Source organism: Schistocerca nitens, chromosome 3 (assembly GCF_023898315.1).
Source record: "Schistocerca nitens isolate TAMUIC-IGC-003100 chromosome 3, iqSchNite1.1, whole genome shotgun sequence".
Lineage (NCBI taxonomy): Eukaryota > Metazoa > Arthropoda > Insecta > Orthoptera > Acrididae > Schistocerca > Schistocerca nitens.
In genome coordinates, this window is record NC_064616.1 from 796,082,817 (window position 1) to 796,110,000 (window position 27,184).

Consider the following 27,184-nt stretch of genomic DNA (forward strand, 5'->3'; position numbering starts at 1 on the left):
AGTTATTATCCCACTCTCTACATCTAAGTCCTTGTGAGGATTGCTTGCCATACAGTTGTGGCCACAACAGTACCAATATATGTATTCCACTGTCAGAGGTATCAGAATGATTTCTACTTATAACTTTCACCTCAGTTATTTCTGAACCACTGTCCCTTGCCTCAAACTGATACATTTACCCTTCTCCATCATCCCTGAAAGCTTGTAACATCATCACAAAATCACCCTGTATTTTTGTGTAAGTGAGAAATTACCCCAGAATGTTATCCTGTAGGACATCAAAATATATGCAAAATATATCAGTTTAATGGTTTTTATATCCCCAAAGTTGGCAATTAGTTATATGGCAAAAGCAGCTGAATGTCAAAATTTTAAGTGGTCTGCCAAATAGTTTTTCCAGTTTAAATATTCTTTGGTGTGTTGACCCAAGAATTTGTATTATTCTACCATAGTTATAGTATTTCGTTCCTATTCTTTGTTAAAAGGAGATCAGGTATTTTGAACAGTACTAAACTAGGTTAACTGTGTTAATTCAATGTTCAAAGCATACCTATTTGAACAAAATCATTTAATAACATTAATAGAAACATAATTAACTCTTTTCCCTGTTGATGCTTCTTTGCTTCACTTGAGAAAATTGTTGTATCATCTTCAAAAAAGGCTAATTCTGCCTCCTGCTCTAAGTAAAATGGAAGATCATTGACACAGAACAAGAATAGTAATAGGCCTGTGGAATGCACCTAGTTATTTCTTTCCATACCAAAGAAGTGGCATCTCTCTTTGTATTAACTGAATATCCTACTCTAGTATTCTGTGTAATGTTTCTTAAATAGGGATTAAACCAGCCTTGCACTGACCCATGTATTCCATAAAACCTTAATTTCTCTGATAGAATGCTATAATTGACACAACTGAATGTCTTTGATAGTCACATAAGATCTTGGCTTGTGATATTTTATCATTTAATAATTTAATTATGTGCTCAGTCAATGTATAAATTGAAGCCTGATTAGAGCAATTCTTCTGAAATACAAACTGTGGTCAATTAAGTATCCTACTACTAAACAGGTGGGTGACAATCCTTGAATATACCACCGTCTCAAAATTTTGGAAAATACCAGTAGTAAGCCTAGCTGGTAGTAATTGGCATATGTGGAATCACCTTTCTTATAGAGAGGCCAGAAAATGGCATATTTGAATCTGTCAATAAAAAGAGTCTTAGTTAATTATATGATTTAGAATATTATGCATTAGAGAGCCGCACATTTTAGTCTATTATTCGAGATGTTTTATTTGTGAAGGACATGAAGATTTTCAATCCTTTGGGTGGGAATGTACTAGCAATTTTAATTTCATTAAATTTCTGTTGCATTACTTCCTTAGTGTAGACAGTGAGTTAATGCACTTCCTAAAAGACTGAAATATGCAATAATAATACCATTTATAAAAAAGTGGACATATGCAAGTGGCCTCTTCCTCTATCTTCCTTCTTTCATGTCTTCACCTATTTTTTTTCCAGGTAACTTATATCAAAATGTTGAACCACTTTTCTGACAATGACTTTTTATCACCTGCTCAGTTTGACCCCTGTAAATGATTCTCTACAGAGAAAGCATTTTGTAACCTCATCAACTTAGTTCTGGTAGAACTAAACAAGAAAGATTGCCCTGTTATCATTTGTGTAGTGTTAATAAGGCCTTTGATTGTCTATATTATAAAATCCTATAACCAAAACTAAATCATTATGGTGTTAAAACCATCACCCTTGCGTGAATGGAGTCGTGTTAACAATTTATCAAAGAATGAATTCTAAAACTGTGATGGTTACTGATTGTACAAGTATACTGATAAAAGTCCTAAATGGAACTTTACAGTGCCATACATATCCAGCAGGATAGGGGAACATTCTTATAACGGGATCACAGTGAACAATCACAGCAAGCAGGCTAACTGTTAATCTTACAAAAAGTCATGTTATGCAATTACAGATAAATAAAACTGATTTATGGATGTAAATATCAATGAGTATTCACTAAATGAAACTCCCTGTGTGACCAACTTGAGGTCAACAGATATACTAAATTCATACAACCTTGAGCACAGCAATACATAATTTCACTACTTGGACCACCATCGTCAATCTGTTGACTACAAGGGTATAAACACAGCAGAAGCAACCAATTTTATTGAACAGAAATGGATCCTGAGTGAACATAATACAAACTGCCTTGAACATAAACTAGCCCAGGAGGAATGTAGCAGGGTTTCCTGTATAAGGTAAAAGGCACAAACAATAAATGGGATGAATTCTATGAAACAATTTTGAGACATTGTAATCATTGTTGCCCAGTTAAAGATTTTAAAAATACTCTAACACATAGAAAGAATCCAAAACTGAAACTAACCAGTAGTCTGATTAAACTCAACCAGAATGTTCATGTCCTCTTCTTACTTTACAAATTTAAAAAGGATATCATTCTCCAGGAAAAGTATTGCAAAGCCAGAAAACCATTTCAGACAAAGCTTTTAAATTTCAGGAAGTAGGTTCGCAGCAATTCAGTCATTAAATCTGACAATGTCAGTAAAGCATCTTGGTAGCTTATTAATCAATACTGGAAAGCACCATCAAATGTGAATATGGAAGAAATAAGCACAGTGCACGAGGGAAAATTAATAGAAGATCTGAGGACAATCTCTGACATTTTAAACAAATATTTCATCACTCCGTGTGGCATCCTAGCACAACCTGTTGACCAAAACAGTCAGATAAACATTTGGTCACCCCAAGGTATAAACTTTGAATTCAGAACTGTAAGTGAACACAAATTAAGTTGAATAATCAACCCAAGGTATAAACTTTGAATTCAGAACTGTAAGTGAACACAAATTAAGTTGAATAATCAACGCATTAAAAACCAAGCACTCAACTGGCTGAGATGAGATAGCTAGTGCCCCATTTAAGAAGTGTCACAAAGAATTAGTTAAACCTATTACCTATCTCATTAACTTCTGTATTAGGGAAAACACCTATCCAGGCTCATTACAAATTTGCAGTCAAACCAGTATATAAGATAGGATCCAAAAAAAAGGTTGAAAACTTTAGGCCATTTGAATATGTTTTGCTTTCACAACTCAGTGATTATTTCACAAAAAATAATCAACCCTAGAAACACAACATGGTTTCAGGAAAGACCACAGCACCATCACAACAATATCTGAATTTTTACATAGTGTGTATGGGGTACTAGATGAAGGAAATTTCACAATGTGCATATTCATTGGTCTTACTAAACCATTTGATTCAGTTAAACATGGCCTATTAATAAAGAAACTTCAGGCATACAGCTTAAAAGATCCAGCAATACTATTTCTGACCAACGACCTGTCAAACCAGAAGCAGTTGCACAATGATAATCTATCAAATTAATGACTGAGTAGTACTCCCAGTCTTTTAGCGAAACAAGGAGTCCTCCAGGGATCAATTCTTGGACTCTTTTTCTTCTTAGGCTATGTCAGTGATGTCACACTGCCAAAATATTCCAAAATAGTGAGTTATGAAGATGACACATCTCTGTTGTGTTTTGGAAAAAATGCCTGTGAACTTACATTGTCTGCAACAGGTGGAGTAATAAATATAATTAAGTATTTTCGTGAACAACATCTAAATATAAATGCTAACAAATCACAATTATTATCATTTAAGACTGTTAACTCTAACCACACTTCTATACATAATACATGTGGAATTGAAGAAACAGGAAATGATAGTGCAGATTCTTAGGCGCATACTTAGATGAAAACTTGGGATGGTCAAATCATATTAATTATGTATGTGGGAAGATTAGTAGTGGGTTATATGTATTCAGACACCTAGCAAAAATAGTTACAAATCCTACTATGGAACAATATATTCTTTACTAAATTATGGTATTGAATTATGGGGCTGTGCTGCAGATAGACCCCTCAATAGATTAATGTTGCGGCAGAAGAAGGCAATTAGAATAATGCATGGTTTACGTCAGCATGAGTCCTGTAAAGAGATTTTTGTGCAATGTAAGAACCTTACAATATATTTCTTGTATTGATATAAGATAATTTTATTTTTGGGACATGCATCATCAAAAAGAGTCTAGAAAATGCAACGACATACATGACAACAATATTAGAAATAAAAATAACTACTTTAGGCAAAGAATTAATGTAAAAGTAACAAACCACACCCATACATTAGTGGTCAAATCTGGTTTAACAAATGTGTCAAAATACTTATATGCATGTGATGGAGATATCTGAAACAGGAAAATTTTGACTGATTCCTGACAAAGAAATGTTTATACTCACTTTCTGAATTTTCTGTCGGAAATTAGACATATTTTAATTGTATATCTACTTTTTTTGCTTTATATTCTCTTTTATGTGCTTGTATTGCACTTTGTTAATTTAGATCAACTATCTGTTTTGTTTGTATTTTAAAAGAAATTCTCAAAATGTAAAAAAACGCTGATGTTTGCAAAAGTCATAATCTTTGGTGACTCTTCGCAAAGAAAGCAATAAATAAATAAATATTCCTGGAGACCCAGATGGATAATAAATTGAAGTAGCACCAACATGTGGATAAGTTATCCAAAAGATAAATTCTGCGTGCTTAACACTTACAAAGCTCAGTCACTGTATTGACCTGGGGATGGGATTGGTAGTATCACATACTTTCACTCAGTACTGCCATGTGGCATAATCTTCTGGGGCAATACGGTTTAATTATTTAATTTCTGTACAGACTATGAATCCCTATTTTGGGTCAGGATGGGAGTTTTATGTTCTGGTAAAAAGTATTTGACAGGTTGCCAGGAGAAATGTGACAGGAAATTTGAAATCCTCAGATATTCTAAACTAATGTAAAAGCCAACTTTATTAGCTACTACTTCTATAATTTATCAGAATGTTTAGACTCTGGGTATATAAATTCCATTTAACACTTGTATTCATATTAAACAGGCTTTAATTTTACTAGTATGTACCAGCAGACATTGCTCTATGTAAAGCTACATAAATTCTAAAAGTAATTTCCATAATCACAGCATACTGGTAAGTAGATTAGAGCAAGTTGAAACTGGTTGTTAATAATCACCCATAAGTTTGTCCTTTCCCATGTTCTTGAAGGCTTTCCTGCATGATTGAATTTGCAAAATATGATGTATGTTATTAAAATGTTTTGCTCAGATGTGGCTAATTCTCTTCTGTAATTGTAAATGAGATGTAGAGACTTTATGAAAATGGCTTTGCAGTTTTTGCTATTGCTTAAGATATAATCACTCATGTGATAATGATTTCTCTTTGTATGTACTAAATAATAAATGTTGTCTGACAAAATAATTATTATTTTCATGTTACAAGCACATTACTAATGTTGTCCTTTGTTTTTAAATTGCAGCTGGCCATATGGCACTGTGTAATTACAGGAATAACAGCTATAAAATCATCCAGCCTTAAATCATGGGAAACAACAATTACATTCTTTAGCTGTGCCTGTGGATTTGTTCTTGGATTGCCCATGACCACAGAGGTCAGTCCCAGTTGCTAAAGTCAGTCCCAGTTTCTAAAAGTTCAGAATGACATTTTTTTATTTTATCGTATAAAAATTTAAATTGTTGAATTAGTTTATGTGAGACTTGTCAAGAACGAACAGTAAATTATATATTGCAGTAATTTACAGTACTTCGTAATACATTAAGTAGAAGAACTACAAAAATCTGAAAACATAAATAAATATATATTTACCAGGTAGAGAGCAAATTTTGTGCAGTATTCTGCCACACTGTGGCCATCACTTTAAATTCTGTTATTGAGTAATTGTATTTCTGCACAAAGATGGAGTGTAATCTTCTGCTTAGCAGTATTAATCCTATGCTGTTCAAGTTCGTTTGTTGCAGTTTGTCGTGAATGTTCAAGGCCGTAATATGTGGGATATGGACACCGAATTTTAATGTGTTAGAGGGTAAAATGAAAAGCTCTATTATTGTATGTGCTGTGTATTTATTGAAACTGTCTTTTCCCACAAATAATTCAGGAGTAAATCAAAATGTGGATTATATATCAAACTCTGTACATAAGTACTGCTGCCTACGTTTATTTGAACCAGCTTCCTCTAATCAAGCCTCAGTCTCTCTCTACAAAGTTTACCTCCATGCTACCCTCTTTTACCAATTTGGTAGCTCCCTGATGGCTCTGGGTGTGTTCTATCAATCAGTTCCTTCTTTTAATCACATTACCAATTCTTTACTTGCCAGTTTGATGTAGTATCTCTTCATTAATTATTTAATCTACCAATCCAGACTTCAGCATTTTCTGTGGCACCACATTTCAAAAGCTTCTATTTTCTTCTTATCTGAACTGTTTATCATCCCTGTATTACTTCTGCACAAGGCTACAGTGAAGACAGATACATGCAGGAAAGAATTAGTAACTCATAAATCTATCTTCAGTGTTAACAAATTTCTCTTTTCAGGCATGCTTTTCTTGCTATTGCAAATCTGTATTTTATAGCCCTTCTACTTTGACCATTGTCACTTATTTTGCTACCCTAACAGCAAAACTCATTATTTACATTTTTTGTCTCATTTCCTAATCTAATTTCCTCAGAATCCCATTACGCTTACTTCTACTTTTATTGATATTCATCTTGAAACCTCCTTTTAAGACACTGACCATTCCATTCAACTGGTCTTCCAAGTCCTTTGCCATGTGTAACAGATTTGCAAAGTCATCAGGGAATGTTAAAGTTTTAATTTCTTCTCCCTGAACTTTAATTTCCTTTCCAAATTTCTATTTGGTTTCTTTACTGCTTGCTCTATGCATCAAGTAGAGGACTGAGATATGGAAAAGAACAGTCAGCAATTGACCATTAAAACCAGTACTTGCCATGCTTCTGTCCATCCTACTTCCAGCTGCCTGTTACAGGGTAACATATGAGCTGTTTTGTTTGTATTTAACAGTAATTTATTGTACTGGAACCACAAGAGGAGCCTTTCAGTTGTGTCATTAGTTTTGAGGCTCAAAGTTGAACTGACTCATGAGATCAAATAACACTGTAATCTTGGTGTATGGTACACTACACTGGTTGAGTTTCTTGAAGCAGATACAGATACATGGGATGTATGTGACAGTACTGACATGAGGACTTCTGTGTAGTTTTTGGATATACTAAGACTAATTAACCCCTCCTGCACTTTTAACGTATGCGTAGTAGAGAAAGGTCCAGCTGTTCATTAGAAAATGCAAAGCTGTATATGGAAGAGGCAATACTTATGCAGTTCGATAAAACTGAAATTCAGCTCACCTCTAATACTGAAATTAGGAAAATAATAAATTCACTCAAAAGTAAAAGCTCAACTGGAATTGATGGCTTTTCCAACAAAGTAATAGAAGCTTGTTACCAACAGATAAGTAGGATTCTCAGCCACATATGTAGTAGCTCACTGAAACAGGACATTTTTCTGGATACACTGAAATATGCTATTGTCAAACCATCATGTTAAAAGAGGGCTAGATCCAATGGTAACAACTACTGCCTAGTCCCACTTCTGACAGCTTTATCCAAAATTCTCAAAAAAGTAATGTATTCAAGAGTGCTTTCACATATTTGTAAAAATGAAGTGCTATATATGCTTTCAGTGATCAAATATTAAATGCTCTGATTAAGACAACTTCACTCATTGGGCTTTTTGTGATCTCTTAAAGGCTTTTGACTGCGCAAAGCATGAAATTCTTCTAGATGAACTTCAGGATTGTGGTATGAGTGGGACAGTAAATAAATGGTTTAATACATGTTTAACTGGAAGAATGCAGGAGGTTGAAAATAACAGTACAGAGACCCTGCAAAAATCAGCAGAATACTGTAACTGGGGAGGCATCAAGAGTGACATCCCACAGGTTTTAATCTTGGGGTCCCTTATTGTTCTTACTTTATGTTAATGACTTGCCACTCTGTTTTCATGAAGATGCAAAGCAAGTTCTTTTTGTTGATAATACAAGTATAGTAATCACATCCAATAAACATGGATTAGCTGACAAAATTGTAAATAATATCTTTGAGAAAATTATTAACTGTTTCTATGCAAATGGACACTCAATTAATTTAGAAAAAACACAGTATATACAGTTCTGTACAGGAAATGGCGTAACACCATTGATACATACAGACTTTTAACAGAAATCTGTTGCTAATACGGAATATGTATAATTTCTGAGTGTGTGAGTTGCTGAGAAACTGAACTGGAAGAAACACATTGATGAATTGCTGAAATGTTTGAGTTCAGCTCTTATGCTATCCGGGTTATTTCATATTTTGTTGACAAACATATTAGTAAATTAGCCTACTATGCCTATTTTCATTCACTACTTTCATGTGGCATCATATTTTTTGGTAATTCATCATTAAGAGACAAATTATTGATTGCATAAAAAAATATAATCAGAATAATAGCTGGAATCCACCCAAGATCATCTTGCAGATGTTAATTTAAGGAGCTAGGAATGTTCAAAATACCTCCACAATACATATATTCACTTATGAATAGTTGTTTTTTAATAACCGATCCCAGTTCAAAAATAATAGCAAAGTGCATAGCTACATCATTAGAAGAAATGATCACCTACACTGTTCTGGGTTACATCTGACTTTTGCACCAAAAGGTGTCAATTAAGCTGCCACAAAAGTCTTTGGTCATTTACCAAATAGCATTATAAGTCTGACAGGTAGCCAACCAGAATTTAAATACAAATTAAAAGAATTTCTGAATGACAGGTCTTTCTACTCAATAGATTAATTTTTAGATATGAAGTAGTAATTGTTAAACAAATGGTATCATGGAAAGAAACCGTATGTTAAACTGACACATTCCACATCATTAAGAAATGTATTCGTGATCTAAGTTTTCACCAACATTTGTATCCAAATTCTTTTATCAGCTATTAGTTAGTTCAATCAGTACAACATCTAATGTCTACAAATAATGGATTCATCAACACCTCATTAAATGTGCAGATTTTTCAATCTCTATTTGTAACAGCAATGGGCCCTACTTTCTTTGATGGTTTATATTCACCTATATTAGGCAATGAAAGTCACACTAACCTACCAGAAACTGTAGAATTATCTTAAAAAGTTAATCCTTTAGAGGTAATTAAAAAAGCTTACCTTCATGTTAAGGTTTTATATTCCACAAATTCTAGAAATTGATGGATCCAAATGAAACCAAGCAAAAAAAGTGATGTTTAGTTGTATTGTTGTGCACTTATTGTTCTTTGATACCAAAATTAACTTATTGTTCTTTGATACCAAAATTAAAATTTAATTTCAAATTTGTATTTCAGCTTGGAATATTTGTTGTCTACTTCATGGACTTTGTTGTTGGCTCTGGATGGTGGATTATGGTGCTTTATCTCCTGCAAATTGCAGCTGTTTTTGTGGTACGTGGTCGCCCATACAGTGGAGAGAGTGTTGTCTCAACATTGTTTACGAAAGGCTCAGGATGCTTACAAGTATGGGCTGGGCCCATGCTTGTTTTTACTTGGAATGTTATTCTGCCAGTAGCACTAATGGTGTGTATAATAAAATATTTAAAGTCATTTCAGTAACTACTATTGTACTTGTGTAATTTTAATATTACAGTTACTTCAACCAATATAAAGCAATCCCACGAGAAATGAAAATTTAAATACGTGAAGAGTGAGCCCCTGAATAGAATTTTTAGTGTAGTACTATTTCTTAGGCTGTACACTACACAATGACAAGATTTAATTTGTTATTACAAGTTTGAGCAATGTGTGATTGTTATAACCAGTTGGAAAGCTTCCACTGTAATGTTTCATGCAGAATTCAGACACTGGAATTAAAATGGGAGCATTTGTGCACAACAGATATTTTTGCCCTTCACACACACACACACACACACACACACACACACACACACCATTATTTTCAGAAGTTTTTCTTTGGAATGGGAATAATGATCAAGCACATATTATTTCGTCTTCAACTTTTGTAGTCCTGTCTTCCTCAGTTGCGTGTAATATTACAGTATATTGATAATTTTTACTTTTGGACCATCTAGCTGCAACTGAATCAAACACAGTTTTCGTGCCATACACATTTCACCTTTACTCTCTGCAAGGCATATTCGGTGGCCTGGAATATGTACGTATTTTTACTATATAGTTTACTCTTTGGGGCAATGTACCTGTAGGTTATAAACAGTTCTGGTGGTTGGGTTTTTCAGTGACGTAGCAATATTTTAAATTCTGCTTACAGGTTGCATGGATGATTTTCTACATCTTATGTTTCTGTCCCATTTTTGGTGTTGTTCCTCTTCTTATAATTGCCACTTGGGGTTTTCATTTTCCACATTTCACAGCACTAGGAACTAAACACTTGTTTTGATTCAGTGTTTCGGTTTGTGTTGCCGAGTGTCAGATGTTATTGCCAAAGATCAAATGTTATTGCCAACTTTCGAGTGTAATTTTTGAGATATCTGTGATCTGTTTGTGTGTGTGTGTGTGTGTGTGTGTGTGTGTGTGTGTGTGTGTGTGAGAGAGAGAGAGAGAGAGAGAGAGAGAGAGAGAGAGAGAGAGAGAGAGACAGTATTTGTTTTGGTGAGTTTTTTTATTATTATTACAACACTTCCAGAATACAAAATAACTCACAAGCTGCAAACTCACAAACACATTCAACAAACACACAGTCCAACAACACACAGAAAAGAAGCAGATGGTACACTATGCCTAACACACAGAGTGGCAAACATGCTAAAGAGCCAGGGCTTCCAAATAGCATTTAAGACTGTGCAAGCCCTCCAATCACACTTAAGCCAACCAACTACCAAGAGGGACAAATTCCAGGTATCAGGAATATATAAACTTGAATGTCAAAAGTTGTGGTGCAGTATACATAGGCATGACATGCAGGAATTTTAAAACACAGTACAAAGAACATATCAGTTGTTGGAAGTACAAAACAAACCATTCCACCTTTGCAGAACATTTAAAACACCACAACTAACATCCTACAAACATGGAACAGGAAATGAAAATAATGAAAATAAATAACCATGACAAATAACTTATACAAATGCAAGAAAAGTTCCAAATCCAGAAACCCATCACTGAAAACAAATATGATAAATGAACAAACACACATCAGTAAAGATTCCCTACTACACTAAATAAAAGAAATGATAAAGTAAAAATCATCCCTCTCGCACATGTAGTCACAAAAAAATAAAAAAGTAAAATAAAAATAAAAAAACATAAAAATTAATAATAATAATAATAAAGAAGAAGATCACAAAAAAATACTATTACACACACACACACACACACACACACACACACACACACACACACACACACACACACAAACAAACACAAACAGATCACAGATATCTAAAAAATTACACTCGACAGTTGGCAATAACATTCAATCTTTAGCAATAACATCTGACAGTCAACAACAGAAATCAAAACATTGCATCAAAACAAGTGTTCAGTCCCTAGTGCTGTGAAATGTGGAAAACAAAAACCCCAGGTGGCAATTACAGGAAGAGGAACAGCACCAAAAATGGAACAGAAACATAAGATCTAGAAAATCATCCATGCAACCTGTAAGTAGTATTTAAAATATTACTACACCATGGAAGAACCCAACCACTAGAACTGTTTATAACCTACAGGTACATTGCCCCAGAATGTAAACTACACTCCTGGAAATTGAAATAAGAACACCATGAATTCATTGTCCCAGGAAGGGGAAACTTTATTGACACATTCCTGGGGTCAGATACATCACATGATCACACTGACAGAACCACAGGCACATAGACACAGGCAACAGAGCATGCACAATTTCGGCACTAGTACAGTGAATATCCACCTTTCGCAGCAATGCAGGCTGCTATTCTCCCATGGAGACGATCGTAGAGATGCTGGATGTAGTCCTGTGGAACGGCTTGCCATGCCATTTCCACCTGGCGCCTCAGTTGGACCAGCGTTCGTGCTGGACGTGCAGACCGCGTGAGACGACGCTTCATCCAGTCCCAAACATGCTCAATGGGCGACAGATCCGGAGATCTTGCTGGCCAGGGTAGTTGACTTACACCTTCTAGAGCACGTTGGGTGGCACGGGATACATGCGGACGTGCATTGTCCTGTTGGAACAGCAAGTTCCCTTGCCGGTCTAGGAATGGTAGAATGATGGGTTCGATGACGGTTTGGATGTACTGTGCACTATTCAGTGTCCCCTCGACGATCACTAGTGGTGTACGGCCAGTGCAGGAGATTGCTCCCCACACCATGATGCCGGGTGTTGGCCCTGTGTGCCTCGGTCGTATGCAGTCCTGATTGTGGCGCTCACCTGCACGGCTCCAAACACGCATACGACCATCATTGGCACCAAGGCAGAAGCAACTCTCATCGCTGAAGACGACACGTCTCCATTCGTCCCTCCATTCACGCCTGTCGCGACACTACTGGAGGCGGGCTGCACGATGTTGGGGCGTGAGCGGAAGACGGCCTAACGGTGTGCGGGACCGTAGCCCAGCTTCATGGAGACGGTTGCGAATGGTCCTCGCCGATACCCCAGGAGCAACAGTGTCCCTAATTTGCTGGGAAGTGGCGGTGCGGTCCCCTACGGCACTGCGTAGGATCCTACGGTCTTGGCGTGCATCCGTGCGTCGCTGCGGTCCGGTCCCAGGTCGACGGGCACGTGCACCTTCCGCCGACCACTGGCGACAACATCGATGTAATGTGGAGACCTCACGCCCCACGTGTTGAGCAATTCGGCGGTACGTCCACCCGGCCTCCCGCATGCCCACTATACGCCCTCGCTCAAAGTCCGTCAACTGCACATACGGTTCACGTCCACGCTGTCGCGGCATGCTACCAGTGTTAAAGACTGCGATGGAGCTCCGTATGCCACGGCAAACTGGCTGACACTGACGGCGGCGGTGCACAAATGCTGCGCAGCTAGCGCCATTCTACGGCCAACACCGCGGTTCCTGGTGCGTCCGCTGTGCCGTGCGTGTGATCATTGCTTGTACAGCCCTCTCGCAGTGTCCGGAGCAAGTATGGTGGGTCTGACACACCGGTGTCAATGTGTTCTTTTTTCCATTTCCAGGAGTGTAAATGGTAAAAATATGTACATATTCCATCCCACTGAAGGTGCCTTGCACATAATAAAGGCAAAACACGTATAGCACAAAAATTGTGTTTGATGCAGTTGTAGTTAGCTGGTCCAAAAGTCAGGGGTGGCTTCTGAGATAGTGCCACTGTGCTGCGGCACCACTTGTATGAAATAGAAAGAAAGACAAATCTATACAAATTGCGATAGAACATTGTTTCGGAGTATGTATTTTCTGATTTGAAAAGGCACGTTTCTCTGTGCACACTCTCGTGGTGGTTTTCTCAAGCTTGGAGCCAACTGCAGATTGGTACTGTCTGCTCGCATAAGCACTGTGTGAAAGGCTCGGCCATCAGTTTCTACATGCTTCTTATGGCTGCAAGTGGAGCCACAGCTGATCTGGCTCAGAGCTTTATGTTCCTTCTGCCAGAGAGCAGTACAGTGCAGAACTATAGAAGCACGATCTGCCATCTAATGATCATGTTGGAATACATTGGGGCACAAACTTCTTGTAACCTAGTTCTATCATCTTTCTGAAAGTTAATGCTGAAGCATTCCAAAACTCAAATTAATGCTTAATTAAATCAAATACAGAAATAATAAACTTAATTATCATTATAAGTAGTTATATACAATTTGAATATAATTATGCCCTTAGATTTTGAAACTAAGAGGCATTATTTCAATATTGGTATATTTCACAACTGCAGGGCTATAGGAACAGAACAAAAAAACTAATGTATTCACCACCTGCTGAGCATCTGTTTTTCAAGCAACGGTGTAGTATTTCTGTTTATACTCGTTACGTTCATGTAATACAGTTCTGTGCAAACATGTTGTTATTGTGACGTTAGGTAATTGACTGTATATAGCTGTGTGCACAGTGTTATCTGTAAGGGAAAATTCAGTTGACTGTGAAAACAGCAAAGGTGAACAAAGTAAACAAGTTATTAAAAATGCCATTTAGCAACAGGACTCTCAGTGAAAAAAAAAATCAGATAAAAACACTAGGTAGGCCACTCCTGAATCTGAATCTGCAGCAGCAAACAAAAAATTGATGCCATAAGTTCAATCCAGAAATTTACCAGAGAACAAATGGATTTGTGGCTGTGAAGAAAGCAACACTGTTTTTTGTGTGTCATTTTGAGGGGATGTTCATTGGGGTAAGACTGAAATAACTGATATTGGGCATATATGGTCTGAAATAAAAGTACATGAAATGTCAAAGTGACACATGAATAATGTGCTTAGTCTATCATTTCTAGCCAAAACCAACATTCAGCAGAAATTAGATTCGCAATATAGACAAACAACTGACAGCCACAACAAATGTGTAGAAACGAATAGACATATATTGAATTTAATTTTAAACTGTATTCTGTACTGTGGTGCTTTGGAACTGGCTTTTTATGGGCCATGATGAATCTGATGCGTGTCAAAATAAGGAAGTTTTCCGTGAGCTTCACTTCAGTGCAGAACAGGATAAAGATCTTCATGTTCATCTCAGTCAAGCATCAGTGTTCAAAGGCATTTCTAAGACTGTTCAGCATGAACTACTGCAATGCATGTTCGAAGTATACCATGACGAAGTTTGAAAAGAGATAAAACTTGCCAATTATGTTACACAATCACTGCGGATGAAACCACAGATGTGACTTGCAAATTTTAATTGGTTATTATTTTGTGTTATATTGTTAAGAGAAACCTGCTGAAAGACTTTGGAACTTTATTAATCCAGGAAGTCAGAATGTTCATACTATAGCTGAGAGTATTCTGAAAGGAATTGAACCGTTAATTGGCGATGACCGAGCAAAACTAAAGCTCAGAGTTGTGATGGTGCAAACGTTACGAGTGGCAAGTCGAATGGGATTCAAAAACTAATTAAAGACAAATACCCAAATGAAAACTACATCCATTATTATGCGCATCAGTTTAACCATGTTATATCTATGGCAGCTTCTGTTAATCACAAAGTCCGCATCTTTTATGCACATCTTTCAGGTACTTCTTCGTTCTCTTTTTACTTGCCACAAAGATCAAAAGTGTTGCATAGCATTATTCAAAAGAGCTTGCTGTGTGCATGTCACGAGATGGAATTACCATTCTGGAGTGGTAAAAGATGTTTTTGAAAACAGGGAAGATCCTATTCTTGTTATGGAAGTCACTGGCACAAGTGGCAGCATAAAACTATCTTCTACTATTGAAAAAGCTGGTTCATACAACAAAGACTGCAAGATAACAAATTCATTTTCTGATTATCATTTTTCTGTAAGATAATTCCTCATGCAGACATACTTTTTAATCAGCTTCAGAAGAAGATAACCGAGCTGACCAAAGCAAAACAAGACATCCATAAATTTGAAGTGGTAATGCAAAACATCAGAGATGACATTGACTCAATCCCTAATGACATTAGTTTCGACAGTGAAGAAACGATGACTGCCACGAATTTTTGATCGGTATAAAAAAAAAGAGATGCTTTGGAAGTGTGCGTTGGCATCCTTTCTGAAATAAAATCACATTTTCAGTTCACTGGACACCTCAATGCAGACAACTTATTTGATGTAAATCAGTTTGACACATACATCACAATTTTTCCACACAAAGAACTTGAAATTACAGACACACATACATTTCCGGAAAAAAAATTAGAAGGGTGAGCTTCAAGTCTTCTACATTAGCTTGAGTTGAGAGCAGTTTCTGGCACAGTTCCATTTCTTTCGCTGATTCTGGAGGATGAACATTCAAAGAGACTGCTAAATGTTTTGAAACTGCTAATAACGACATTAGAAACTGAGCGATGCTTTTCAATGCTCAAGAGAATTAAAACATTCCTGCAAAACACCATGAAAGAAGAATGACTGAGTGCCTTAGGGATGCTATCCTGTGAAAAGTAATTCAAGTGTAAAATTAAAGATTTCCATTTGAGAGTGACATTTTTATTTGCCAACAAGGAATGGATTTCCAATACCATTCCTATTAAATATTTGAAGCTGTCTTTCCAAAGTCATGGAGTTCCTGAGTGAGTACAGCACCTTTAGTTTCAAATGTCAGTAATTTGATTAAATTTGCTTCACAAAATCCAGATTACAAGTTCAAATAGTTTATACGTGCTCTATTATTTCTGGCACTGGCAGTCATGTTGTAGCGGACACTTTTCTGGTAGTCAACCATGAACATAAAAGAAACAAGGAGTTATACCTGTTGAGGGGAGAAGAGTGGAGTGGGAGGACAAGCCACACCTTCCTCTCACAGGGCTGGCAGCCTACATCCATTTTCTGTGGTCCTGGAAAGCCAGAACTGATGTAATAATGGACATATGGATTGCTGATTCCTTCTGGTGCTGTGAGAGTTGTATTCGAACCCTGTGACAGAGCAAGATTGCTCTCTGGACTCATTTCAAAATAAGAAAAGGAAACAACCACTAAGTACAACTCAAAGCAAAGTGAAACATGTAAATTATTTGGTAACGGGTAGAGCACAATTGTTAGCTGTGACTGGTAGCGTCGTCAACGTGGTACTTCAGGCCCAATCTCCACCGGTATCTTAAGTGACCACACATCAAAACACTCCCTACTTACATCTGCCACGTAAAAATGAGCGCTCATACCCTGTGAGCAGTGAAGAACTGTGCGGTTGATATGTGCGCGCGTGCATGCATATGTGTGAGTGAGAGAGATTGCCGGGGTTAGTGTTACATTTTATATCTGATGCAGATATGGGTAAAGCAACCTCACTCTCACTCTCTCTCTCTCACTCTCTCTCTCTCTCTCTCTCTCTCTCTCTCTCTCTTATACAAACGCTTGCTATCATGTTCTTCAGGAATATATCAAACTCTCACTATGCATAAGAAGGGTGCTGTTATAATAAGTGTTTATTTCTGTTTTGTTTGATATAATATCTTATGAAATATACTAATTATTGACAAAATTCCATAATATGTTTGATGCTACCAAACTGAATTTTTTTTGGCACCACCAATGGAATGCCTCAGCGGCCACCACTGCCAAAAGTAAAAATTATCAATATACCCTAACACATTATTTCAGTTTTTGTTTGATGTTAATACTATTATCTATAACATTTTTTTACATGAATGTGAAGCAGAGCCTTGAGCAACTGTATTTGGATTAAGGTATTCTCCTCCCTCCATTTCCATGGTGTGCGTGAGCTCTATATTTTCATTCTGTGCATCATATTTAATATCTGTACAACAGATATTTTTCAAACAGAAGTGACTCGGGTGGTGACCAATCCCCTCAGCCATCTGTAAATTGCTAGCAGAGTACAGAACTAAAATGCAGAGGATGTTGAACTTTGGTAATATGATTTGCTAACGATTGTTTTGACAGTTGTGAAGATTTTCAGGTAATTTTGTCACTGCATTTCTTGCCTGCGCGTAATTTATGATGCAACTGTATTTGGATTAAGGTATTCTCCTCCCTCCATTTCCATTGTGTTCTGTTTGTTCAGTAACTTCAGACTCAAAATAAATTCTCCTGAAGATGAGAAACAATCTAGGTGCACAGCAACAGCCACTGTTTAAAAAAATACATTTTGCATTCCAGGATCTTCTTAAGAAGCCACCCACTACACCTATCAGCACATTAAACATATTACTGGAACTGAGTCGACAGTGTCTCAAGGATCTTACACAGAAGTCTTCTAATCAGGATGCTTGTAATCTGTGGATAAGGCCCAGCATTTGGAGCTCTGTTAATGGGTGCTTACTATTTTAATTGAGATGGGTCAAAATTGTTAATTCTAATGTAACTGGTGACAAAATTTTGCTAATGATATTAGTTCACTTATTCCACAAAAATTGAAGAGGGGAAGGAGTGTGGATGACAGAGTAGTGGACACTTTTTTCACACATCAACACAGACACACCTGATGAATGCATTAAATTAAAGGCATATTAGTATGCTGGAGTCTGCCTTGGATGTAAATTGCCAAAGGTGGTTCCATATGGGATATGGTTACACTGCAATGACACGCTTGCTTACAGAGTGGCCAAAATGTAAGCCTTTTCTGAAGAGCATTTTCAGAAGAGTATTGAATCCATACCCAAATGCATCAGTCTTACCCCCGATGTGATTGTTTTCCTCTTCCCAAACGCGAATGAAAACACCTATGAACTTTTGTTTTGAGTCCCTGGAAGCAGCAGCAGATTTTTCAGTCCTCATCAGGAACTAATTCCACCCCCCCCCTCCCCCCCCCACCCCCCCCGCCCCGCCCCGCCCCACACACACACAAAACAACAAAGAAAAACACACTTTTGTGCAGAAGTGAAAAGTGAATAAACTGTTTATTTTTTAAGTTCATAGAAGTCTCATTTACAGAGCACCAGTTTGTACTGACAGTTCTTGATCTAATTTAATAGCAGTGCTGAGAATATATATACAAAAACTGCAGTCTTGCATCTTGTGTCACATAAAATGGTGGATGGACATTTCTGATTTGTCAGAATGATTTTTTTAACAATCAGCACACTCTGGAGAGAAATTTTTTTGTAGTATTGAGCCCTCTTGGCTGATGGCTCAATGAAGACATTTCCACTTCACAGTAAAATCATATACAGTTAACCCAAATGTCCCATGTCAAATTGTTAAACTACAAGTCCATGCTCTATGTAGAAAGACTGAGCTATATCACTTATACTTCACAATTATGACTAATGATGCTATGCATATAACCAATATGTAGGGGATATTTATCTGTCTAAAACATTCTTTGTTGTTGGTGGTTGAAAAATTTCTCAAAGTGTTTGGAATCCCAGAAATTATTATAATGATATAAATTAAATTCAGTGGATCAGTTACTAAAATATATCTTTATTTTTTCAGGTTCTGTGCATCACAATTTTTAAAAATGGTCGTTATCGTGAAATGTATATCTGGCACAATACAGGTCATGATTACTGGCCATTGTGGGTGAGGGAAATCGGATCACTAATGCAGATTCTTCCATTGTTAGCTGGCCCTCTGGTGGCAGTGATACAGAGTTGCCGCTACCTTTCTGGTGGTCCACCAGATCTCTTTGATGTGAGTATCTTCTTCACAATAATTATGTTTTCCTCACTAGACCTTGATTAAAACTGCAACACTTGTGAAATTTGTCAGGTAGTAACCAACAAATATGTGGGGTAGCTACGTGACATTTTGATCTTTTTCTGATTAAAATGACCCCATCACGGTCTATATGTTTGCACAGCAGCGGCTTATGACTTGAATAAGCTCAGATCTAAATTTTGATTGAGCAGAAAAGTTACAAAATATAATGCAAGAGGATCTGTGGAATCATCTCATAGCCCAGGGCAAACTAACAGACTTCAAAAAGAAGCAAACTAGTTGAAAGATGACTGGCTGATTTATTTTTCTGCCAGATTCACACAGTGTGTGGCAAATATCTATAACTGTTCTGCAGACACAGAATTAGCGGTTACCTGAAAGAAGATTGGTTTGAGCATAATGCCTCATGGGCAGTGATTCCATTAGAGAAGGAATGGTCAGCTGTTCATCGTGCACGTAAGCCATGTGATTCAGATCCAACAATTTAATAACTAAAATTGTTTCTAGCTTACACTATCCCAAGCCTGATCACATTATGCTATGACAGAATTAGAATAAGCTACAGGTCCAAGGATACCCACTAACAATGTTCGACACTGTGTCTTACAAAATGGCATGTCTGTTTATCCATTGATGATCATAGATTCACTTAACTCCAATGTACTCATAAATTCAGAATGGTTACATAGTGATTGAAATGGCTCAGTTTTAAAGTAAGTTGTGGTTCATATTGGCAAAACTGTGATGATAACACAAATGTCTGTTGCTGAATGCTTCCTCAATCAATCAGTGCCTACACAAAAACAATATAAAATGTTCATCCTCTTCACTTTAATTCATTTTGTACTCATCATCATTGTTTGCTCATTGAGGAGCAGACATACAAACAGATCAGTATTATGGTATTGCAACCTTGAAAATTCCCTCTTCTATCACAAGAATTTCTTGAGGGTGTCTTTCCTAAAGTCTACAAACCAATAGCCCACCATTTCATCCTGATATGTTGATGAATTTTCCACAATCTGTTTCTGTGCTAAACCTTGAATGCTAAATCTTCCACACAACTCTGTGCTGAAACTCAGTACCAACTTTCCACTTTGACTTCCATTTCTCAGCCACTATTAAGCCTACCAACAAACCAACAAACAACAGTACTAAGCATTTTAAATTTGCTATCTTTCGTACCCAGTGTGTTCCCTCCCAAACAACCTTGGCATGTGTGTGTGTGTGTTGGTCAGTGACCAGCTGCTTGATTATGCAGCAAGTCTACCTTCACTAAATGCATTTAGCTCTTCAACCTTCACAGGCGGACTCCTGATAACAACTTAGCCAGGCCCAGAATTACTCACTCTTCTAAAAAATAAGTGTTGGCCTGTCATTTATCACCCAACATACCCCTAGGGCTTTGGTTATTTTTATTTTTTATTTTATTTATTTATTTTATTTACCCAAAACTAGAGAATCTATCCACACCATTCAAGGTAACCTTTCATTGTCCTACCAATCTCGATGCCACCATAACCACACTATATTCCCCTTTTCAGCACATAATGTCAGTATGTGATTCATTTTCTTGTGACTAACATTGTTTGCAAATAAGTTTCCATTGCTCTCTCTGCACTGGACAAAAGTGCGAAAGGAGTCAACTGTGAGATGAGATCTATGATTTCCAAGTTGATTGGAACTACCCTTCAATAGGGATGAATGGATGTCTCACTCTGTGGCAAAATAATCATTACACTGTACAGATTACGTGAAAGAACTTTCTCCCCTTCCAACAGGAGTTTATCATAGGTGGATGTAGCAATGAAGTGTTGCAAGCAAATGGAAAAGGCGCATAGATCATTCCTGATTTCATTCAGTTGCAGAATGCTGGAATACATTTTATAGTTGCATGTTATGAGCTCATTATAGAATAAAAATCAACTTTAATTATCTACATAAATTCCTTAAACAAAGCTCTTGTGAAATTCAGTTTGCTCTGTCTGCCCCTGAGGTCCAGAGAGCACCCAGGTTGATGACCTTTTTTTTTCTTCCAAAAGGTTTTTCATGCTGTTCCATGTTATTTTGTGATAGAGATGCTTTGTTGACATCTGCGTTATTTACTCTGTCTACTGGTGTCACCAACTGAATTTTATTCATTGAAATTATCATTGGTGAATAAATTCTTATTAAATAACTTATTTTCTCATTAGAATAGAATTTTTAATGACAACTACTTTTCTGTGAATGTCTCCATATTGCACTCCGTTCATACCAACCAAACTGATTGTTTCACTGTTTCCTTTCTCCCCAAAAGGTTTACTGTTTCCCTCATTTTATCAAAGCAATGCACAAAGTTTTATGATAATTCTTGTGTCTACATGTATAATGCAGTACCTAAGTACAAATGAATGGTATAGCAGTGTTATAATCATGTGCCTTGTTGCTCATGTAGATGATTTTTATTGGACTAGAGATAATTTTCCGAAAGCAAGAATTTATATGGTTTTGACTTCCTATATTTTGTTCTTCTGTGAAAGAAATGTTTCTTTGTTACTGGTATTTACTTCTTTGTGTCTGATTCATAATTAGATGTCTTTAATTTATCTTTAAACTTATTATCATTAGTCTGAGTGCTACAGAGATCTTCAACTAACTGTATGTTGATGACAATGTTATTAACATACATATGATATGCTTATTTCTATAGAAAATCTGTACTGGAACCAGGCTGCTCAAATAAAACTAAATGATGGACTATCCATCTATGTTCAGATCCACAGAGGATCTGAGAAGGCTTCATTATATTATTCCTGTTGCCTGATTTTTATTCAGTGATATTCTTTAGATAATAAGTCACTGACATTGAAATTGTGCTATAAGTGAATGGAGTTTGGATAAATAATATCTGATATGTCACTTTTGGATAGTCTTGGTGAATACAGCAATAAATTGGCACTAAATATCAATATTAAGTGAAGAAAATACATGACAATAATACTAGAACCTGAGCTATTTGCACATGCCAACTTGTCTTTTCATCACAACTACAGCTGTCTTTTGGTCATTCAAAAATAGAGTTATCAGTCAAAAAGTAAAACTATTAATGAAATTGAATTATCTTAGCGTAGAGGACTGTAGATCAGGTATTAAAGTAAAACATCAAAGATAAGTCACTCATAGATTTTTGTTATGAATTTTGAGACTGTTCTTAATAACACAGACTTCAGAGTATGTCTTGGAGTACTGGTTGCAAAGTGCTGTGTATGGTTGGTACTGTTATACATTATGGAAAATTGGGTATTAAAAATTTGCAGCATAAAAAGTTAGCAGCATCTGAGATGTGGATAAACTGTTGACTCCTCAGACTCTCATTGACAGCATGAGATTATATTTTGCGACAATTAAATAAAAATTTAGAGTTGATTGCGGGAACAAAAACTGCTTATTTAACAATCTCATTACAAAATCCAAAGTATCAGCTACTGCAATTGGTCATAAAAGGAAAACTGAAAGAGTAGGATCTGGAAGATGATGTTATGGCTGCAGAGAATCTGTTAGTGGAAAGGATTAAAAACAACAAACTTCCTCACATGCCCATGGTTTGGGATGTGTTATTTGGTCACAATCCAGTAATAGATACACTATTAAAGTAATATGTTACTCCTCTTGTCTCCCAAATTTCATTTGATGTTTTACTGTTCTTCTTATTACAACATTACTCATCCAAGAGTGTTAAACAGTAATACTGGCTATGGAAGTATATTAACCAAGTCATTAAAAATTCATACCTTGTGATTGTGGTTGTTCTTTTATTGGATGGAGAGCATCCTATGATAAGCTCTATGTTTTTTTTTTTTCCATTCTGTCAGTACACAAAAGTTATCTTCATAACTTTTTTCATTGTTTAGACTATTTTTCTACAGTATTAAATTTTTTTGAGCAAATATGTCACTGAAAATGTAATTCAAATGAGAATCACCAAATTTGCTTTGCTATGGAGAGTTCTTTACGTATGTGGTATAGTCATAAAATTCTTTGGGAAATCTTTTCCACTCAAATTGAATAGGTAGTGTTTAAAATCACTTTAGTACTACTAAACACTTGCTTCTTAGTAACAGAGCTGCTCTTACTTTACAGAAGTCCACGTAAGTGATACTGACTGACTTTTTCTTTATGCACTGTACAAGTTCTGAAGTTTGTATTGTGGTAATTTCACTTTGAAATCAATAACAACATTCCAAAAATTGTTTTCCATATATTTTGACATGTATTATTTATGACATTTTGTGTTTTATGGTTTAAGTTAATAACAAGCACTTAAATTAAAAAAAAAATTATATTTCAGAGAATCCGATTACTTTACCGCCCACCAGTAGATGCAGAAGAGGGTCATGACAGCACCCATTCTACAAATAATGTTAACACAACTAGCACTACCAACATCATATCTTCACCTGTGCAAGAACCAGCTTTTGAGGATCCACCACCTAAATATACTCCTCCACCATCATATACTACAGCAACTGGAGCAAGGTAAGTTGCCAACTGTTACAGTTGTTTCACTGTATATTTTATTTGATTTATATGATCTTGACATGTTTTTACACTCACGGAATATGATCAACAAGTACTTGCCTGTTTTATAACACACAAATAAAATGAACATTGCTTTATTAGTCTCTGTTCCACTTGTTACTAAAAAAGCTGTACATCTTTGACAACATTTTGTTTAATATCACACTGAGAGGAACTGTGTGGTGTTTGGTGAAAAAAATAACTTTTTTATATAAAATTTAGTTCAATGAAAATATCTCTTCTGTATTATTTTCTACTGGATATTTGTTGTTTGCGGACTGGTTTGATGCAGCTCTACACATTACTCTATCCTGTGCAAGCCTATCCATCTCCAAGTAACTAATGCAACCTACATCCCTCTGAATCTGCTTAGTGTATTCTTCTCTTGGTCTCCCTCTACAATTTCTACCAATCAACTGATCCCTTCTGCTAGTCATGTTGTGCCACAAATTCCTCTTCACCCCAGTTCTATTCAGTACCTCCTCATTAGTTATGTGATCTACCCATCTAATCTTCAACATTCTTCTGTAGCACTATATCTTCTATTCTCTTCTTGTCTAAACTGTTTATCGTCCATGTTTCACTTCCATACATGGCTACATTCCATACAAATACTTTCAGAAAAGACTTCCTGCCACTTAAATCTAATTTGATGTTGACAAATTTCTCTTCTTCAGAAATACTTCCCTTGCCTTGGCTAGTCTACATTTTATATCCTCTCTACTTTGATCATCATCAGTTATTTTGCTGCCCAAATAGCAATGGATAGTATATTAAGTGTCTCATTTCCTTATCTAATTGCCTTGGCAACACCTGATTTAATTTGACTACATTCTATTACCCTTGTTTTTCTTTTGTTGATGTTCATCTTATATCCTCCTTTTGAGACACTGTTCATACCATTCAAATGCTCTTCCAAGTCCTTTGCTGTCTCTGACAAAATTACAATGTCATCGGCAAACCTCAAGGTTTTTATTTCTTTGCCCTGGATTTTGATTCCTACTCCATTTTTTTCTTTTGTTTCCATCAGGGATAGACTAAAATACTGTCTCACTGCCTTCCCAACCAATGCATCCCTTTCATGCCCTTCGACTCTTATAACTGCCATCTGGTTTCTGTACAAATTATACATAGCCTTTCACCCCTTGTATTTATAAACACAGAAAGTAATTATTTCTGGGCTGGAACCATAAGTACAGGATTTAGTTACGATAATGGATAGTATATTGCTTTCCGCAAAGTTCCTAAAACTACAATGCAAACAGAATTAGTTGAAGAAGAATGAATCCTAAGTGAACAAAATATAGGCACCTTCAGATAGTTATTAGCTAAGGAAACATGGGGTGTAGTATACAAGCGTGGCAGTACAGGTGAACAGCCCAAAAGATTTGTGGAAATATGTACTAACTGCTATGAAGCTGCATTCCCAATGGAAAAATGCAGACTTAGGTCAAATAACAAAAACAAGTCTTGGGCAGCAGCTAGAATTATGATCTCCAACAAAAAAAAAAAAGTGAAAACCATATAATACTATAAAGATTCAGCAGATGGGCAATGAATTTCTTGCTTACTACAGAAAATACAAGACAATATTTTTAAAAAAGTAGTTAAAGAAGCAAAAATGAAGGCCAGTGGCTTTCGTATATAGTCTGCTGGAAATAAGACAAAAGCTATGTGAAAAGTTGTAAAATGACGGGCAGGTAATGTCATTATCAATCTGTGTAAAGATGAAGAGACAATAAGAATCAAGAATAGTAGCAAATATCTGCAACAACTTTTTTTTGAAAGAATACCCCACCATTTGACTACATATTACTGTAATTTTCTTCTGAAAGGCATGTGCTAGTCTTGTTTACCTGCATTGGGCTGACTTTACCAGATATGACATGTTAATGATTTAAGAACATTTAGCAATGTACTCGATAATGGCATAAAAGCCAAAATCTAGTTTGTGCAGAAGAAAATAGAAGAAAAAAGAAAAATACATTAATATTCAGTGGTGTATTCTTTCAAAAAATAACTATATGACTGTGCTTTGGCACCATTGAAGATCTTCAGCAACTATTTTACAAATAAAAGTGGGCAACTAATCAGTAAGATTAATGCAAGTAACCAGAATGTAATAGCACCATTAATTAAATGTTCAAATGTGTGTGAAATTTTATGGGACTTAACTGCTAAGGTCATCAGTCCCTAAGCTTACACACTACGTAACCTAAATTATTATAAAGCCCAGTCCACACGCAACGATCTGTCTGCGCAGACATCGGCGCAGATATCTGTACATGCAAAAGATCGCTGCAAATGTGGTGTGTTCACACGACACAAACCCCAATCTACTACTCGCCTGCCATCTGTCGGTGTAGAAATGAAATATCAGTGGCAAGCGACTACGATCCCCGTAAACGTCAAAATTTAATTCAGTTATTTTGAAATATAGAAATGGAGGAAGTTCTGTTGTGGTCTGTGTTCGCAACTTGTGTTGCAAAAAACATTTAGACCAACCGCAGGAAACAGAGAAAGCGGTCAAAATGGTGTAGACAGTGGCTGCTAAAGCGAAAGCAGTTTTCTCACGTAAATTTACTGCGAGAGTTGCAGGGCGAACCAGTTTTGTTTTACATTACCTCGTGTTCCATTTCCTCGCACATTGGCACTCCAATTTCATCTTCAATTGTATTTCTGCTTGGTCTTGGCGTTTCTTGATCACTAGGAAAGACAAGCAGATCAAAATACCATAACGTTGGCTGGTATACTTGATCTACTCCTACACCAGATCTTCTAGATTTCTGAACTTTGGATAACTCTCTTCAGTAAACAATTTGCTGACAGACTTAATTTACTTGACTTGCCTTCATGAACTCATCCTTCAGGAAAGCGTAAATAGCTTCACATCTGTTGGGTATTATTTCACTCAATGCTTGTTTCGATATTGCAGATGAAAATTCCAAATCCTTGTAGCTCCTTCCTGTTGATAGGAATCTTAATGTTACCACCAGCCATTCATGAGGAGAAATTGTCCTTCTCATACAAGTATTTTTTCTCATAATATGAGGGGTTACAAGCTTTAAGAGATAATTATAAGTTTCGACATCCATCCGCAAATAATTTCGCCAATTCGCAACGAAATTATTTTTTTATTACCGTTTCTCTGCTTGCCGAGGCGTCAACTACCCGCAATTTTTCAATTAGAGCATTGTATGCTGCTGTCTTTTCGTCTCGGTCACTATATTCTTTACTTTTAATCTTCCACAAACATGGGTGGTTTCTGTATATTTCAATGAATTCACTTACAAACTCTCGAGAACACTGATGAGTATCAGCCATTTTAATGCTCTGTGCGTACAAATACAAACACTAGACTGAGCAAACAGCTGTTTCGCGC

At 36.4% G+C, this 27,184-nt stretch overlaps 1 protein-coding gene across 1 annotated transcript in view; it reads left to right on the forward strand.

The window, feature by feature from the left end:
• LOC126248816 (sodium-dependent transporter bedraggled) overlaps positions 1 to 27,184 on the forward strand; it is a 777,714-nt gene that overhangs the window by 742,648 nt on the left and 7,882 nt on the right. The window contains exons 16-19 of the mRNA XM_049950225.1: positions 5,432 to 5,563; positions 9,373 to 9,600; positions 19,018 to 19,215; positions 23,573 to 23,760. Of these exons, the coding sequence (XP_049806182.1) occupies positions 5,432 to 5,563; positions 9,373 to 9,600; positions 19,018 to 19,215; positions 23,573 to 23,760 (746 nt within the window). The remainder of the gene's footprint in view (positions 1 to 5,431; positions 5,564 to 9,372; positions 9,601 to 19,017; positions 19,216 to 23,572; positions 23,761 to 27,184) is intronic.